This window comes from Hippocampus comes, unplaced genomic scaffold (assembly GCF_001891065.2).
Source record: "Hippocampus comes isolate QL1 unplaced genomic scaffold, H_comes_QL1_v1.1 scaffold41, whole genome shotgun sequence".
Lineage (NCBI taxonomy): Eukaryota > Metazoa > Chordata > Actinopteri > Syngnathiformes > Syngnathidae > Hippocampus > Hippocampus comes.
This window is the reverse complement of record NW_017805153.1, coordinates 3,833,524-3,849,180: the sequence shown is the minus strand read 5'-3', so window position 1 is coordinate 3,849,180 and position 15,657 is coordinate 3,833,524. Positions and strand designations below refer to the sequence as shown.

The 15,657-nt window shown below is 42.6% G+C and overlaps 2 protein-coding genes across 3 annotated transcripts in view; one reads left to right on the top strand and one right to left on the bottom strand.

Annotated features, from left to right (window-relative positions):
- LOC109514995 (YTH domain-containing family protein 1-like) overlaps positions 1-4,879 on the bottom strand; it is a 14,651-nt gene extending 9,772 nt beyond the window's left edge. The window contains exons 1-2 of one of the 2 annotated variants that reach the window (XM_019868505.1): positions 4,262-4,879; positions 858-882 (exon numbers count right to left, since the gene is read on the bottom strand). In XM_019868505.1, coding sequence (XP_019724064.1) covers positions 858-882; positions 4,262-4,288 — 52 coding nt within the window. In that variant the 5' untranslated portion in view covers positions 4,289-4,879. The other variant, XM_019868506.1, reaches the window with a different exon arrangement.
- Positions 4,880-7,372: 2,493 nt separating this feature from the next.
- On the top strand, positions 7,373-15,556 carry birc7 (baculoviral IAP repeat containing 7). The gene is made up of 7 exons (XM_019868507.1): positions 7,373-8,066; positions 10,164-10,263; positions 10,378-10,459; positions 10,593-10,638; positions 11,609-11,818; positions 14,757-14,822; positions 14,920-15,556. Exons 1-7 carry the CDS (start codon positions 7,526-7,528, stop codon positions 15,126-15,128), a joined length of 1,254 nt encoding a protein of 417 aa, XP_019724066.1. The 5' UTR covers positions 7,373-7,525; the 3' UTR covers positions 15,129-15,556.
- The last annotated feature ends 101 nt before the right edge of the window (positions 15,557-15,657 follow it).

Sequence of the window (15,657 nt, the reverse complement as noted above, 5' to 3'; positions counted from 1 at the left end):
ATATTGGTTTCCCTGGATGGAATTTATTTGATTCCTTCGTGATTTTTGCGGTCCTCGGACCCTCTTTATACCTGTGGACAAGGGATTCGAGGCTCTAATCCCTCATTGTGTCCGAGGACCGGCAACCCGAGGCCAAGGCCAAGGCCAAGGACTTGCCTCCCAAGGCCAAGGCCAAGGCCAAGGACTTGACTCCCGAGGCCAAGGCCAAGGACCAAGGACTGACCTTCGGTCCTCGAGCCGGTCCTCGAGGCCAAGGACCGGCTCGAGGAACACATCACTGCAAAGAACCCCAGTCTGCAACGCCCCTCACCCATCTGTCAATGAAATTTTTTGATGTTTTTTTATAAAAGAATCCATTTGTGATAGAGGTGGCATCATTAAAAAAACATCCGTCTGCAACCGCCCACGCCCCTCGCCCCCCACATATGTTGTCGATATTTTAATTCCTTGGACTTAATTGCATTCATTGAAAATTGGTTGTCTGACCAGATATTTGGAATGGTATTTATTTGGCCTCCAGGGATATCTTATACAGCGCATATCCTGTAAGATTATGTCTACCCTTTGTTCAAACAGGACAGAGAGGTAAGCTTCTTTTTTTGTTGCTCAGTGGACATAAGAACAATTTTCAGAATTTTTACGATAAACAGACTCTCCTGTGATTGCGTTCTACTCTCATGGATTATTATGATTTTTTTTTTTTTTTTTTGGTAGATTTTATTTATTTTAAACAGGAACTCCATTTTTCTTCTTTTTTTTCCACAAATCCATTGGGCTGTACTCGTTTATGTACAATACAATTTGCTTTACATGCAGCATACAGCTACATGTTCTAAAATGAAGACGAAACAGCTCACCTTTAGAAGCTTGTCCCTTTGATCGCTGGAGTCACATGAGAACAGGAGGGGTGGGGGGAGAAAAAGTAGAAAAGTTATCTTTATGCAGTGTTTGATTATACCCTTTAACTATACCGGTGGTTCCCAACTACTGTGCCACGGCATATGGGTGTACAGTTTTAAGAGCATCAGGTGTGCTGTTGGAAACAATCCAAAGTATGATACGGCTTAATATTGCAGCAATGCATAGTGACAGGCAGAACAAGAAAATGTTCTTCTAACTATAAATAATTTTGAGTCCAAACCAAACGGCCTCAGATTTCACACCATGTCAATTCTTGACAAATTTAGAGAATGTCATTATTTCAAGCTGTATCCAGTATTTGCTGCAACATTTTCTTTGGTGGTGTGCCGTATGATGTTTGTCATGTAAAATGTGTGCCTTGGCTTAACAAAGGTTGGGAAATACTAAACTGTCAATTAGGGTGGTCCATTTTGGAAAAGTTTGTCGGATTCGTCGGGCCGGGTCGGAAATCTTGTCGATACTATGACACAAGGATGTGTGCAAAATTTTATTCCGATCGGATAATTTTATCCCGTCCCGCAGAGCGACCAAAGTTTCCCCTATGGAAAGAATGTTACGGGGCTGAATGGTAGTACGGTTTCTCCCGTACAGTAAGGATTTTGTTTTGCTCAGTTCGCACTTGCAATAATTCAAAGACGGAAGACAGGAACGCATGTATTGCAAAAAAGGCAACCGTGGTTATCCTTCAACACTGGTGAGATTGTTGGTCCATGTTAACTGGTCCATCTGTCTATCTGTCCATCTGTCTATAATGTCCATCAACACTAGTGACACTGTTAGACCGCAAAAAAAACGAAATCCGCCGTGCGTGCCATCCCATGCCTACTTCGCGCACGGGTGCAACGCCCGGTGTCGCTCCACGACACTTCGGTGGCTGAGCGTGAGCGTCTTGCAGTTGCAGCGGCCATGCTGAACGCAGGCACAGCCACGACTAACGCAATACGCAACGCTTCTCCTGGCCCAGCAGGAACTGCCGATCCTCGTGCTCTTTTTTTTTTTTTTTTTTTCGATGTCGAAAAGCGTCCTCAGCTCAGCGTCCAGGAAGAATTCCGGCGATTCTCGACTTCAATTGAAAGATATTAGCTCGCCAGTAGGTGACCGTTGTGTGTTAGGCGTGCGTTTGAGTTTGTCTCCGGCTGCTGAGAGCAGCGATGGAATGGTTAGTTAGTCAGGAGGTGATCGTTCGGGCAACATTCAGCCCAGCCAGTGTCACGCATGGCAAAATACACGGTTAAAATACACATGTTCACCCTATTGAGACCAGTTGTTATGGTGGAAACTTTGGCCGCTTTGCGGGACGGGAAAATATCATCAGATCGGAATGAAATTTTGCACAGAACCTTGTACCATAGTATCGACAAGAATTCCGACCCGGCCCGACGAATCCGACAAACTTTTTTTTTTGCCATGAAAATGTGGACCACCCTACTGTCTATACAGATCAAAGTTGCACTGACACTGAAATCAGAATCAGCACCAATGTCAATACAGTATATCTGTAAAAGTACTTGTATATAAAAGCTCAGGTACTGTGACACTGATACCACGTAATCAACCTTATACAATACCTTCCGGGTAGGTGCAACGTCAGCCATGTGGAGATATTTTAAGGCAAGGGTCTCAAACTTGCAATTCGGGGGTCATTTGCAGCCTGCAGGATGATCTTTTGCGGCCCGTGCTTTTTTTTGCCATGTCGTTGCACTGAGCATCATTTTTTAAAATCACTTTTGGGCTGCCATTGCTCAGGCTCAAGACAGCTTTTGACAAAACGTGATTCTGAAGTGACACGAAGTGAAAGGAAATGATATTCTGTCACCCACTCCCAAAAGAGTTGCGTTTTTTTTCCCTAAACCTGCCGTAAAAAAAACAAAAAACACTTCACTGAAAAGAAAGGTTGGCGATGAGGACAATCAATTTCAAGTAAAACAGGAGACTGAATGTTTTTTTGTCGTTATTGATGACAAGGGTACTGCGACATTCTGTATCTTGAATACACAGAGAGAGTTGGAGTGCTCCAGAAATCAGCCGCCATTACTCAAGTAGAAATGCTTTGGAGCATGCTAAGTAGCAGGGCGATGAAAGAGTGGACAGGGTCACCAATCTTATTCAAGTTATGAAGAACTATTAATGTCCTGAACTGTTATTAATAAAGATTGAGAAGATTGGATTCGCTGTACCTTTTTGGAAATCTTAAAACCCCTTTTGTGGTATATTTAATGCGGCCCAGACACACCCAGACTCGATCTCTGGTGGGTGGCCCCCACAAAAGTTGAGTTTAAGACCCCAGCCTCAAGGTAAACATGGATGACAACACTTTCTTGTCGGCAAACTGTACCACATTGCCTCGACACAGTGGTGTTTATGTGTATTTTTTAATTGCAATTATTGGAAGATTTTATTTTACTTATTAATTTACTTTAAATCAATGAACACTCGTGTATTAATCATGATTTCCTCTTCAATCAAATGAAACGTGATGATTCTTTTTCCCTTAATTCCCCTGCCTCAGCCTACATAAATGTTTGCATGTTTGTACTGGAGATGTAGCTGCTTGCAATCGCAATGTACGTGTGTAGAGTGTCAAGAAAACATTTTGACTTGATTCCTGTCAAATTATTTGTTCGTTTTCTTATATTTCAACCTTATTCTAATGTTTTTCATATAAGATTATGACTTCATTGTTGATTCGTTGCGAGTTATTTTTACTCATGGTAATTTTTTTTTTAGATTTCTTGTAGTATTATTCCATCTATAGTCTTCGATGTACACGTGTAAACACTTTTGAGTTTTTGGTTTATTCACGAAAAATGACGGATTTTTTTCTTGTACAAGTACACGCTTGGGAATACACTGCTGTCTCGTTTTTGATCAATATTTAGGCCTACTCAGCTCCTGTATTTTAATGTTGGCTATTTTTGTGGTAGTCGGCGAGCTAAGTATGTTTTTGGGGGTGCTTCTTGGTGTCCAAAGTTTGAGTAGCACTGTTCTACATCATGACTGAAACGCTTCGATTTAGCGACGTTCTACTGGTTAGCTTTAGCGTTTAGGGAAGTCACTGGCGATCGCGTTGGTGGCATACTGATGTGATCCGTCGGCACTTTTATTAATTAGCACGGAAACGTGCATGTATCATTGGTGTTATCGTGTACAGCTAAGCTATTTCTCGTCGGCGACACAATTTCTCATTGGATTTATGTTGCTTGAACGCTTCCAACTTGCTCGTGATGCCCAGCGCTTCCGAGGAGCAGGCAGCCACAACAGCCCCGTCGGTCGGGCGCTAAGGTTAGCAAGCGGCTAGCTGTCCAGCTCTCCACAGGCGAGGCGATTTGGCGTGTCCTACCTGAGGGTCAATGCTTGTGGCAGACATAATTCATGAAGCAAGTCCCTGGATTCTCTCAGAGCCCGGCCCGCTGACTGGATTTCAAGCTCCGTGATGTGGGGAAGCGAGTTGGCAGCTGCCAGGCGGTACTTGGCACTTCTTGCTGCCTGCTAGCAGTGCCGCTTAGCGCCGCGCTAGTAGCTCAGCTGTGGTGCTGCTTTTCCGCTGTGCGCCTTTCCCGACTTGCACGCTTGCCACCCTCCAAAAGAAGTCCTTCTGGGAGTTTTCAAGTTCCGGTAATGAGTCACTCTGGGGATCTCCTGCCGTGGAGAGGTCTTTCCTCGTCGATTTTTTTCTTTTTAATTTTCAAACTTTTGACGATTTTATTCAGGGAGAGAGAGACAGCCCCTGTGTTATACGTTAAAACTCAGTGCAGTACAAGACTTCCCCAATGGCTGCTCCAGTCCATCCGGCCTTGGAAGCCGACGAGCCGTTGTCACGGCTGCACTTCCCGTCATCCGCGCTGGGGGCGAACGTTTCCCCTTCATCGCGGGGCGACGTTCCATACCACCCCCGCAATAAGTGAAATCCATGATATCGAGATAGCGTTAAGACATAAATACACCCTCGATTTCACCGCATTTATAGCCCTAGATTTTTTTCAACTGATTAGGGAAAAATATATACAATCACATTTAACCACATATATCGTAATGAAAGAGAACAAGAGCAAGGGATAATGCAAATAATAATAATAATAATAATAATTTGGTTTTGTGCCCATTTGAAAATATTTTATGTCCCGATGAAAGTGAGCATGGTGTTGGGATTCCCCATCGGGAAATAGGTAATTAGGTCAAAGTCCATCCATCCATCCATCCATTTTCTGATCCGCTTTATCCTCACAAGGGTCGTGGGGCGTGCTGGAGCCTATCCTAGCGGTCTTTGGGTAGTTGGCGGGGGACACCCTGAACTGGGTGCCAATCGCAGGGCACACAAAGACGAACAACCATCCGCGCTCACACTCACACTTACGGACAATTTAGAGTGTTCAATCAGCCTGCCATGCATGTTTGTTGGAATGTGGGAGGAAACCGGAGTACCCGGAGAAATCCCACACAGGCACGGGGAGACCATGCAAACTCCACACAGGAGCACCTCTGCACTGTGAGGGCCGCCCTTAGGTCAAAGTGTTTTAGTAATTCTAATAACATGATTAATTCTTTTTGTTCAGTTATTTATAATTCCAGCAATCTAATTATCATTAATCAACCATGATTACAGAATTAAAAATGTTTAAATATGCAAATACCATTATTTGATTACATCATCATACATACATTAACAATAAATGAATCAAGGAATTATTCAATGAGATGGGAGAATGAAATCAAACGAATATTAATACATCCATTTTAATTGACAAATTTGAGGGGGCGGGGCGGCCCGGCAGTCGAGTGGTGAGCACGTCGACTTCACAGTGCAGAGGTTCAATTCCAGCTGCGGCCTTACTGTGTGGAGTTTGCATGTTCTCCCTGTGCTTGCGTGGGTGTTCTCCGGGTCCTCCGGTTTCCTCCCACATTCCAAAAACATGCATGGCAGGCTGATTGAACACTCCAAATTGTCCTTAGGTGTGATTGTGAGCGTGAATGGTTGTTTGTTTGTGTGTGCCCTGCGATTGGCTGGCAACCGGTTCAGGGTGTCCCCCGCCTACTGCCCGAAGACAGCTGGTATAGGCTCCAGCACCCTCCCTTATGAGGATAAAGCGGTTCAGAAAATGAATGAAACTTGAGGGGGGAAAAGATGAACTCATCCAACCCATGTTGGAGTCTGCACTCAATTTCACAGCAAATGAAGCGTGTTACAGCAGTCACTCATAGTCACCAGCAGGGGACAGCAGTGATACTTGGATGATTTATTCCAATTTGTTTTGTCGAAGATCGAAATGACAGAGAATTAAGAGACAAAAATCCATCCCTTTTCAACACCGCTTATCCTGAAAAGAGTCGAGTTTTTTTTTCCTCTGGAGCCTATCCCAGATGACTGTGGACGGAAGGCAGGCTACAACCTGAACTGGGAGCCAGTCAGTTGCAGGGCACATTCAGAGAGGAACAAACATTCACACCCACATTCATACCATCACTGAGTAGGAACCGATCCCTCGTGCCCACTCCCAAATCAAGCGAGAGTACCACTACACCATCAGCGACGAGAACCAAAACTAAATTGAATGAAAAAAATACATGTTTCATCAAGTATTTCATTTGAATATTTATCAGATTGTTTCCATATTTAATTTCTTGTGTTATTCACTTTATTGGTTTTAAATCTTTACTGTCAGTGATCACTTATGACAATGTTTAAACAGTCTTGCATATTCAAACATTGCATATTAAAACAATCTTTTTAAATTTGTAATTCAACATTTCATGGAGAGAGAGAGAGAGAGAGAGAGAGAGAGAGAGAGAGAGAGAGAAACTTTATTGTCTTGGAATTTAGAGGCCCCCCTGCAAAATTTACAAAATTATTTTGTAAGATTTGTTGTTTTTGCTTGAAACATTTAGTATATATATATATATATATATATATATATATATATATATATGCCAATAATATTTAAAAAAAATACACTTTTTATGTTTTAAATTACTCTCAAATTATCAAATGTTTTCATGTAAAATAACAACTGGTTTGTTTCATTACGAGTTTTTTTCTCCTTGTCATATGTTTTGATATTGTGGTATTTTGTCTTTAATCTCAGATAATTGTTGATATTTATCTTGTAATATGTTAACCATATTCCTGTCTCATTTTTTTCCCCCAAACCAATCCGTATCTGGATTTCATTCTTGGAAAACGATGTCTTTTTTCACGTAATATTACAACTTTAGGAATGCAATTACGATCTTGTTTTCAATAAATATTTAGGCCTACGGCGTTCCCGTGTTTTATTGTTGGTAATTATAGCGGTAATTACAGAGCCAAGGAGTTTTGTGGGGTTGTTCTTCGTGCCAAAAGTTTGAGAACCACTGTCCTAAGTGTGAAAGTATGTTTTCTGAAATGTTTGGCATGATTTGTCTTTAGAGGCGGAGCCACGTGGCATGTTTTGCCAGTCATTCAGTGAGCTACCAATGAGAAAACATTCCAGCTTTGTTTGTTTGTTTTTTTTGTCTTCCAGAATGCAGGTTCCCATAGGCAAGCATGCAGCCCCCCACAGAACATCATATTTCAACTGCTGTGTTTCACTTGCTTTGAATTTACACTCCACTATGGACCGCAGAAGGGATGTGGGGCACAGCACAAACACGGACAGGAATCCCCTTCCGCTCCACGATGACAGATGACACAAGCACGATGCTGTACATCCTCGAAGAGCCTCAGATGCGGCGAGAAGGCGAGAGGCTTCGAACATTTCGCAGCTGGCCGCCAGATGCTCCCGTTACCTGTGGGGACCTGGCCAAGGCGGGATTCTTCTTTTTAGGACCAGGAGATAAAGTCCAGTGTTTCTGCTGCGGCGGCATCCTAAGATGTTGGGTGCAAGGAGACAGCCCGGCCGCCGAACACAAGCGGCATTTCCCCACTTGCAGCTTCATTCTGGGCCGCGCCGTGGGAAACATTCCGCTGTTGAACGGATTGCCCGACTCTGTGGACGGCCAGCTGCTGAGCCAACTTCAAAGGATGACGATGGACGACCAGGGCGCGACGGGGCAAGCGGTCTACCCCGAGATGGAGGCAGAGGATTCCCGGCTCACGACTTTCCACAACTGGCCCACGGAGGCCACAGTCCAGCCAGATGTTCTCGCCAGAGCTGGATTTTTCTACACAGGTGCTGATTTTCCATCATCTCTTTCCCTACTATATTCTCCTCTCAGCAACGTTTGCATATGCACATTCTGGGTCAGATATTTAGCTTTGACCGCGTCGCTGCTAGAGTGACCTCTCATTGTGACAGTTGATAATTGTCCTGCTGAGTCAGGATGTTGTGAAGAGAACATCCTGGACTAAACTGGGGCTGCTAAAGCAGCGGGGACACTCGGCTGCACATTTTGGGAGATTACCACCCAGGTCTCCACACCAAGACCAAACAATACTAATTTATATCAGCAACAGATCAGGGTTCACCAATTGTAGCATCCCCATCTGAAGGGCGCTCAAAATCTTTTATTGATGCTTCACAAAGCCTTTATACCTTCAGCTCGAGCGGCATTAAAATATGCTCAATATTAATTCCTTTAAATTGTTGACGAAAATAACTGGATTACTGTGAACATGTCATGAAATTATTCGTTTCTTAAACATCTATAAAAAGCACTATAAATATTTCATTCGTTTACCAGACTATGAACATGTATTTACTTAGCATATAAGAGTGTCTAAAAGACGGAGAATGTCCAAAGTCTGCGATCACTTCACATTTAATAAAAGTGATTAAAGTGCAATGTGACGATCGCTAAGTACAACTGGCTTAAGTCAACAAACTGTACGTCTATGATAAAGTAAGCATTCCTAGCAATTGGAATATAGAAACTGTAATCCATCTCAAGTGGTTAGGTTAGAGGGACGATGAAAACTCGCTTCATTGTGCAAATATTAACAAAATACACAGTACAGTAAACGCAAGCACATTTTTAGCTGAGCTACCGATGTCCTAAAATGACGCGTGACACTACACCTACTGTTGCTAATGACAAAGCCAGTTAACAGCTGGCCAACTGCACATCCTCTTTTTCTCACTTCCACATCTCTCAATCAAAGATGTATGTAGTAATGACTTGTCGGCTTGCGCCTGAAGTCAGAGGGCTGCCATCTTATGTTGCCACTTTTACTGACAACTTCTGTTAGTATTTTGCTGAAACCACTGTTCTCAGTGCATGTTTTAAGCCAGGATCCCTTAAAGGAGTCATGAGAGCCTCTCAAAGAAACAACTTCACTGTTTGCATTGACCATTACGAGTATGTTATGTCAGCATCGGGAATCGTGACTCACATTGGTTTGGGTTACATTTCAGAGCAAATTTTTCCTGATGGCCTTTCAACATCATGCAGACAAATCTTTGAGCAGCACTTAGAAATATACCTTATCAGAGAAAATTTTAAATCGCATTCGTACCAATTAAATGTGGATGTAGCGATTCTCACAGACTTATTGGTACAACTGTATACCACACATGGTGGCGTTTTCGCCACGGAGACAGAAAATAATGCAAAAACGCCACGGGGAAGTCAGTGTACTTATATATATATATATAAAATCTTGCAAATTATGTTTTGCCATTCACGGTCTGTGTTGAGTGACATCACATTGACACATTGAAGTCAGTTGGTGAACTGGGCGTCCTTTTTATTCCCCAACTTTGCAACTCGGACCTCCCAGTTCAAAGCGGCTTTCTAGTGCGCTGTTCGTAGTCGGAAAAGTCCGACTTCGCAGTGTGTAGCATTAGCCCATTCATATTGCTCTCAACAGGCCAAGCCCACCGTTGAAAGGCACATGCAAATATTCAACATCATAGATATCACAAGGGAGAATATGATGATGATGATGATGATGAGACCTAGTGAACAAAAATAATACCTGCATCTCACATGCATATATGTTGGTCTTCCACAACAAAAACATTTGTGTACTTTGTCTATCGCAGGGGTGGTCTGGAACATAACTCTCACGATAAATGAGGGGTTACTGAAATTCTAAGGACGCCTTTGTGCGCCACTACTACTAGAGGAAGCCTGTGTGGGCCTGCCATTAGCGAAACTAGTAGCACACTTTGAGAATCACTGGAACAGACAAACAAACATTCACACCAATAGAGTCTTCAATGAAGCAGCCATGCATGTTTTGGGAATGAATAATGTCGGTCTTAAGTGCATACTCGGCAAACTGTGTTTTGTTCCTCAAATCTTATCTCCCTTGTCTTTGCGGTCAGGTCATGGCGACAACGTCAAGTGCTTCTACTGTGACGGGGGGCTAAGGAACTGGGAGCCAGGAGACGACCCCTGGCAGGAACACGCTAAGTGGTTTCCACGGTAATGACGTGTGCAGCTACGACAGCGTCATCTGAACGCTTCATCTACCTAATGCACAAAATGCATTTTGTGCATTCACAGCAAGTCAAAGCAGATTGTTGTGGTCTTTTTTAGTTGTGAATTTTTAATCCAGTCAAGAGGACAGGAATATATTAGCAACATCCAGGATGCTCATTTCCACCTGGGCGACACTGTGGTGAGGTTCTTATCACTTCCGATTTGGAATGCTGTGCTCATCATTATCTTCATTATTAATCACTTACTTGGCACCATGATAGAATGGTGATTAATGGTCATTTATTCAATTGTAAACCTATTCAACTCCCCAGGGTGGCTCACAGACATCCACAGGCGGAGAAATTGGCTCCAGAAATGGTATGAAATGCATTCAGCGAAAACAAGGGCAGATATTTGCAGTTTTGCTTTTTACATGCCAATCATCATGTGTGTATGTGGTGCCAGCAAAGACTATGTGCTTGCTCCGTTTTCTTTGCTTAAATGAAAGACTGAATGATTTGTTGAATCAATCATTTACACATACAGCACATTTGACAATAAAGTTGTCTCCAAAATTTGGATCACAGCCTGGCGCCACTTTGGATCGTATAATAGGACGGGGAAAAAAACAACAATAACTTTAAGCCGACTGGAAAAAAAAGTTTAAATTACTTGAGCCATTTGCTGTAATTAGAATTATACCTGTCAAACATGTCAAACAATTCTACTGCATTTCAAAATATATACAGTACTGAATATGAAAAGTCCCATGAGACACTGCATTTCCCAAGAAGTGATCACAAATGTGACCTTCCAAGTATATTAAGAAACATGATGTGACATTTTAAACTTTACTCTAGCTTTGTGACTTGTATAAAGCTAAGAATACACATGCACCGATTTAACTGTTGATGTCAAGCAGCGTAAATGCGTAGTGATTATGTATCTATCAATCTATTTATCGTGACTTATGACGGCGGCCATTTTTAGATCTTTTCACTTTCGCTAGAGTGCTGAATTTGTGAGAATGTGATGAATGTTAACCAATTCCTTCCGCCATGTTCATTTTGCTCCCTTCAAAAGTGGGAGGCACGTAAACAAACCGTTGTAATTTTCCTACACCGTTGACCTGATTTGGATGTAAATACTGTACCCTCAAATGAAAGCTGGAAGTCTGTCGTTGAAGCAGATATTCAGATAACATTGGTTTCATTTCAAATCAATTTTGGTGATGTTTAGAGTCAAAATGAATACAATTGTGTCCATGTCCCAATATTTATGGACCTGATTGTACCTCAAAGTTTCATCAATGTTGGCTGAAATCTGCCTGGTATCTGTCACATTTCAGATGTGGTCAGCGGTTTGGCCGCGTCGTCAATCATGCTCTCGCCGGTGGTGCAGACGGTGCTCCAGATGGGCTTTGAAGCCAGCCTGGTGGAGAGTCTGGTCCAGACCAAGTACCTTTTGACAGGCCAACACTACTCACATGTGTCGAGCCTAGTCAGTGATGTGCTGCAAGCAGAGGAGGAGGACCGACAGAGAAGGCCGCAGAGCACAGGTAACGTCTGGGAGGCGAAAACAGTGATTCCCAACCACTGGGCTCATGTACATTGAGGAAAACATCCAATGTCATTTAACTGGTCCAAAAAGTAGTATTAACCATATTTAATACTGTGGTTTTGAAACGTTTTAAACTAAGTACCAACCAAAACCTGCATTGCTGCCCAAGAGACTGAAGACAGAATACTATAAGAAATATGGAAAGACTGCAAGATGAGGGAAAAGAAATTCAACAATATAATGATTGAAAAACATTTGTTATTTATGAGATTACAGTCAAAATATTTGAGGAAAAATCAAGCAACTTTACAGAAATTAAAAAAAATTAGAGGCAAAACTTTTGTTAATTTTACAGGGACAAAGTTTAATTTTATGGTAAATTAAAACCTCAAATTTTCAGGTGATAAAGTTGTAGTATTTTGAAAATGAATCAAATTCATTTTCTGGAACATAAAGTTGTAAGATTGTGATTGATATAATTTTACAGGAATAAAGTCAAAATATTACAAGAAAAAAATAATACAATCAACCAACATTTTTACCACTATTAAAACAAGGCAGAGGTTTAATGCCTGTATATTATTGAACGCCAATGTAACAAAATGCAGTTTGAACACTGCTTGAATATGGAGGGGAGGGTGTGTTGGGGGTGGGGGACTAGTAATGTTTCATTTCAAATGTATTGCACGTAAAAGAAAACAATCAAGATTAAATGCGAATGAAATACAACAGGACTGTATCTGGGCAGTGATTCTTTTGACATAACACGAGAGGTACAACACTACACCTTGAGAATCACTGATTTATTACAAATAACGTTTTCAGGAGAGTATTCTGCGCAACAATAATTTGGCATCCAACATTGGTGATGAGAAATGCATGGCTGTCGACAACTTCAGTGGATGAGTGGTTATTAGGCATTGTTGTCACAGCAACATGTTCTCCACAGACTTCCTCCCACCGTAGGTGTGAATGGTTGTCCGTCTTGACGTGTTTGTCCAGTGCCTAAGAGTTCGGCAGTGTGCTCCACCTCTCGTCCTCAACGGGGAAATAAACTCCAGCCGCTGTGACTGAAAACATGATCCATCCATTTTTCGAAGCGCTTGTCCTGAACTGGCTCAATTATGAGTGACTGTGGATGAAAGCCTGATTTAGAGTGACAACTAGTGCGGAAGTTGATATATGACTGCCAGTGTTTCATCACGTTTGGACTCCTTCGCCAACAATGTCATGAATGCCAATCATACACATCTCTTGCACAATGTGCATTACTGTTGGGTCTTGACCTCTTATAATACGCTCGAAATAATACCCTATGTGGACGATACTGAGGTCTCAATTACTGGAACCGAACCTGTTCAAAATGATTATTTTTTTAACTTTGTAGTAGATTCAGTGTATGCCATTAGGAAACGCCGGGGTGCCCAAGTCCTGTCCTTGAGAGCCGAGATCGAACCTGTTTTAGATGTCTCCCTCCTCCAACACACCTGATTCAAATGATTGCCAGCAGGCTTCTTCTTCAGGGCTTGCTGATGAGCTGATCATGCGAATGAGGTTTGTCGGAGTAGGGAGACATATAAAACATGCAGGAGAGCAGCCCTCGAGGACCGCAGCTGGACATGCCTGTTCTATAGCCTCATTATGGTGGCGGCCTGCTGCAGCCTATCCCAGCTGGCTTTGGGGCAGAGGTGGGTCACACCCTGAATTGGTCACCAGCCATCACATGGCACAAGCACAGTGGTGCCTTGACTTAAGAGTTTTAAAATATACGAGACTTTTTTTTTTTTTTTGCTTTGGAGCGCTGTATGGTGGCAGTGAACTCAATTAGATTAATTTCACAATAAGCATCAAAAAATGAGACTTCAAGCTGTTTAATGCCATTCCAGTTGAAGTTTACTGTCAAATGAAACAAACATCAAGTGTAGGCAGTTGCTCCTTGTTTATTTATAACAATCACGCTTTGCCTGAAGAAAGCCCGATTAGCTCAGTGCTAACAAACTACAAAACACTATCGAGCAGGGGAAGAGAACTCCGGTTCGAGAGCCCTATCCTGCCTGTTTTCGATCCCTCTTTCCTCCAACGCACCTGATTCAAACGATCAGCTCTGTAGAAGCCTCAATCGATCATGATCAATTGAACCAGGTGTTTTGGAGTGGTGAGAGCTCTAAAACAGGCAGGATATGGCTCTCGAAGAACCGGAGTTCCCTACCTCTGCACTAGAGCCATGCTAACGGTTAGCAACAACTGTCGAGGTTTTACTGGCAACAAATAGTTGGAACACAAATGACACAACACATACACAATCTTTATCTTCGATGAAAAATGACAAAGATTTCATCTTCCAGTATCACTTACAGTAAGGATGGAAGAAATAATATTCTTCTTCGTGCATGCATGCATTACACCACTTCCCAGTGGCCAAGGTGCGAGCACCAAAAGGAGAAGCACAATGATTTGGATTGCACGACACCATAGAGCACAAACTCTTTCACACTTGACATTCTATGTAATTATGCCCTCACTTGGTTTTTATCAAATTTATCATTCCATACTATATTTCTTCACTAACAAACACAAAACGGGGGGCATGAGGGGCTTGAACTGATAAATGGCATTCCAATTCATTTCAATTTGGGAAAGATGATATTACTCATTTTTCAAGGCAGCGCTGTACAGATAAACAACCATTCGCAAACACTTCACACCTATGGACAATTCAGTCTTCAATGAGCCCAAATGAGCATATTTTTGGAATGTGGGAGGAAGCCAGAGTACTTGTTGAAATTCCTTGCAAGCATGAGGAAAACACAAAATCCAAAGGGGAACCCTGAACCTCGGATTTGTGACAGACGCGCAAACCACTCTTCCACTGTATTGCCCGTAGATAGAGGGAAAAAAAACAACATTTTAAAGTATTTCTGACTTCATAACATCAGAGCCTGACAGAAGGCAAAGACCTGATGCTGGGGACGTGAGGACGCTATCACCACTGAGAGACAAAGGTCACAAACGTCGTTCATGCAACTCAACTTGAACCATCCTTTTTTTTTTTTTGGTGGTTATTTGTTTTAAACTCACGTTCTGACATACTGTATTCAGTCTCTACAGGAAGGGAGCCCAGTCCCGAAGAGCTCCTGAGGCAGTTGCAGGAGGAGCGGACATGCAAGGTGTGCATGGACAAGCTAGTGTCCATCGTGTTCATCCCGTGCGGTCACCTGGTGGTGTGCGGTGACTGCGCGGCCAGTCTGCGGCACTGCCCCATCTGCAGAGCCATCATCAGGGGCAGCGTCCGGACCTTTATGTCCTGAGACGACGCTGTCCAATTTTCCGCTCGTAGGTTGCCATTATTGTCAGCAGTAACTAAATGAACTGAAATCTACAATAAACATTTGAAGCTGCTGAGAATTGCAGATTGATTTGAACATTGGCTTGACAGATTTATCACTTCAACTGTAACTCCAGACAGATAAACATTTGTAGTAATACAGTATATTCTGCTTGGCCCCGCCAGTCAATAAACATGGTACAGTATTCTGATAAATATCAATATCCATTTTAAGGGGCTGCAGCTTAGTCCTATACCGTCCCCTGCTGGCAACTGAAATTGATGTCAACATGCCCACAGGGTGGCATTGTGAACGTCACGGGTCACCTGTTTTCTGGGTTTGGTCATGTGAAGTTTGAAAAGCGAGGCCGAGGGCAATTTCAGTCAACAGAATAGGTACAGGACAAAATGGCAGCCCACTGAAATGGAATGATTTATCTGCTGATTTCTTATTCAGTTGCTGGAACATTAACCAGGAGGCACATACAACATGTTGTAAAGAAAAGAGTTAA

Coding starts and splice junctions, on each gene's coding strand:
- birc7 (XM_019868507.1), top strand. CDS start 7,526: ATGTGGGGCACAGCACAAACACGGACAGGAATCCCCTTCCGCTCCACG. Junction 10,460..10,592: donor TCCACCTGGGCGACACTGTG/GTGAGGTTCTTA, acceptor TCAACTCCCCAG/GGTGGCTCACAGACATCCAC. Junction 14,823..14,919: donor ATCACCACTGAGAGACAAAG/GTCACAAACGTC, acceptor TACTGTATTCAG/TCTCTACAGGAAGGGAGCCC.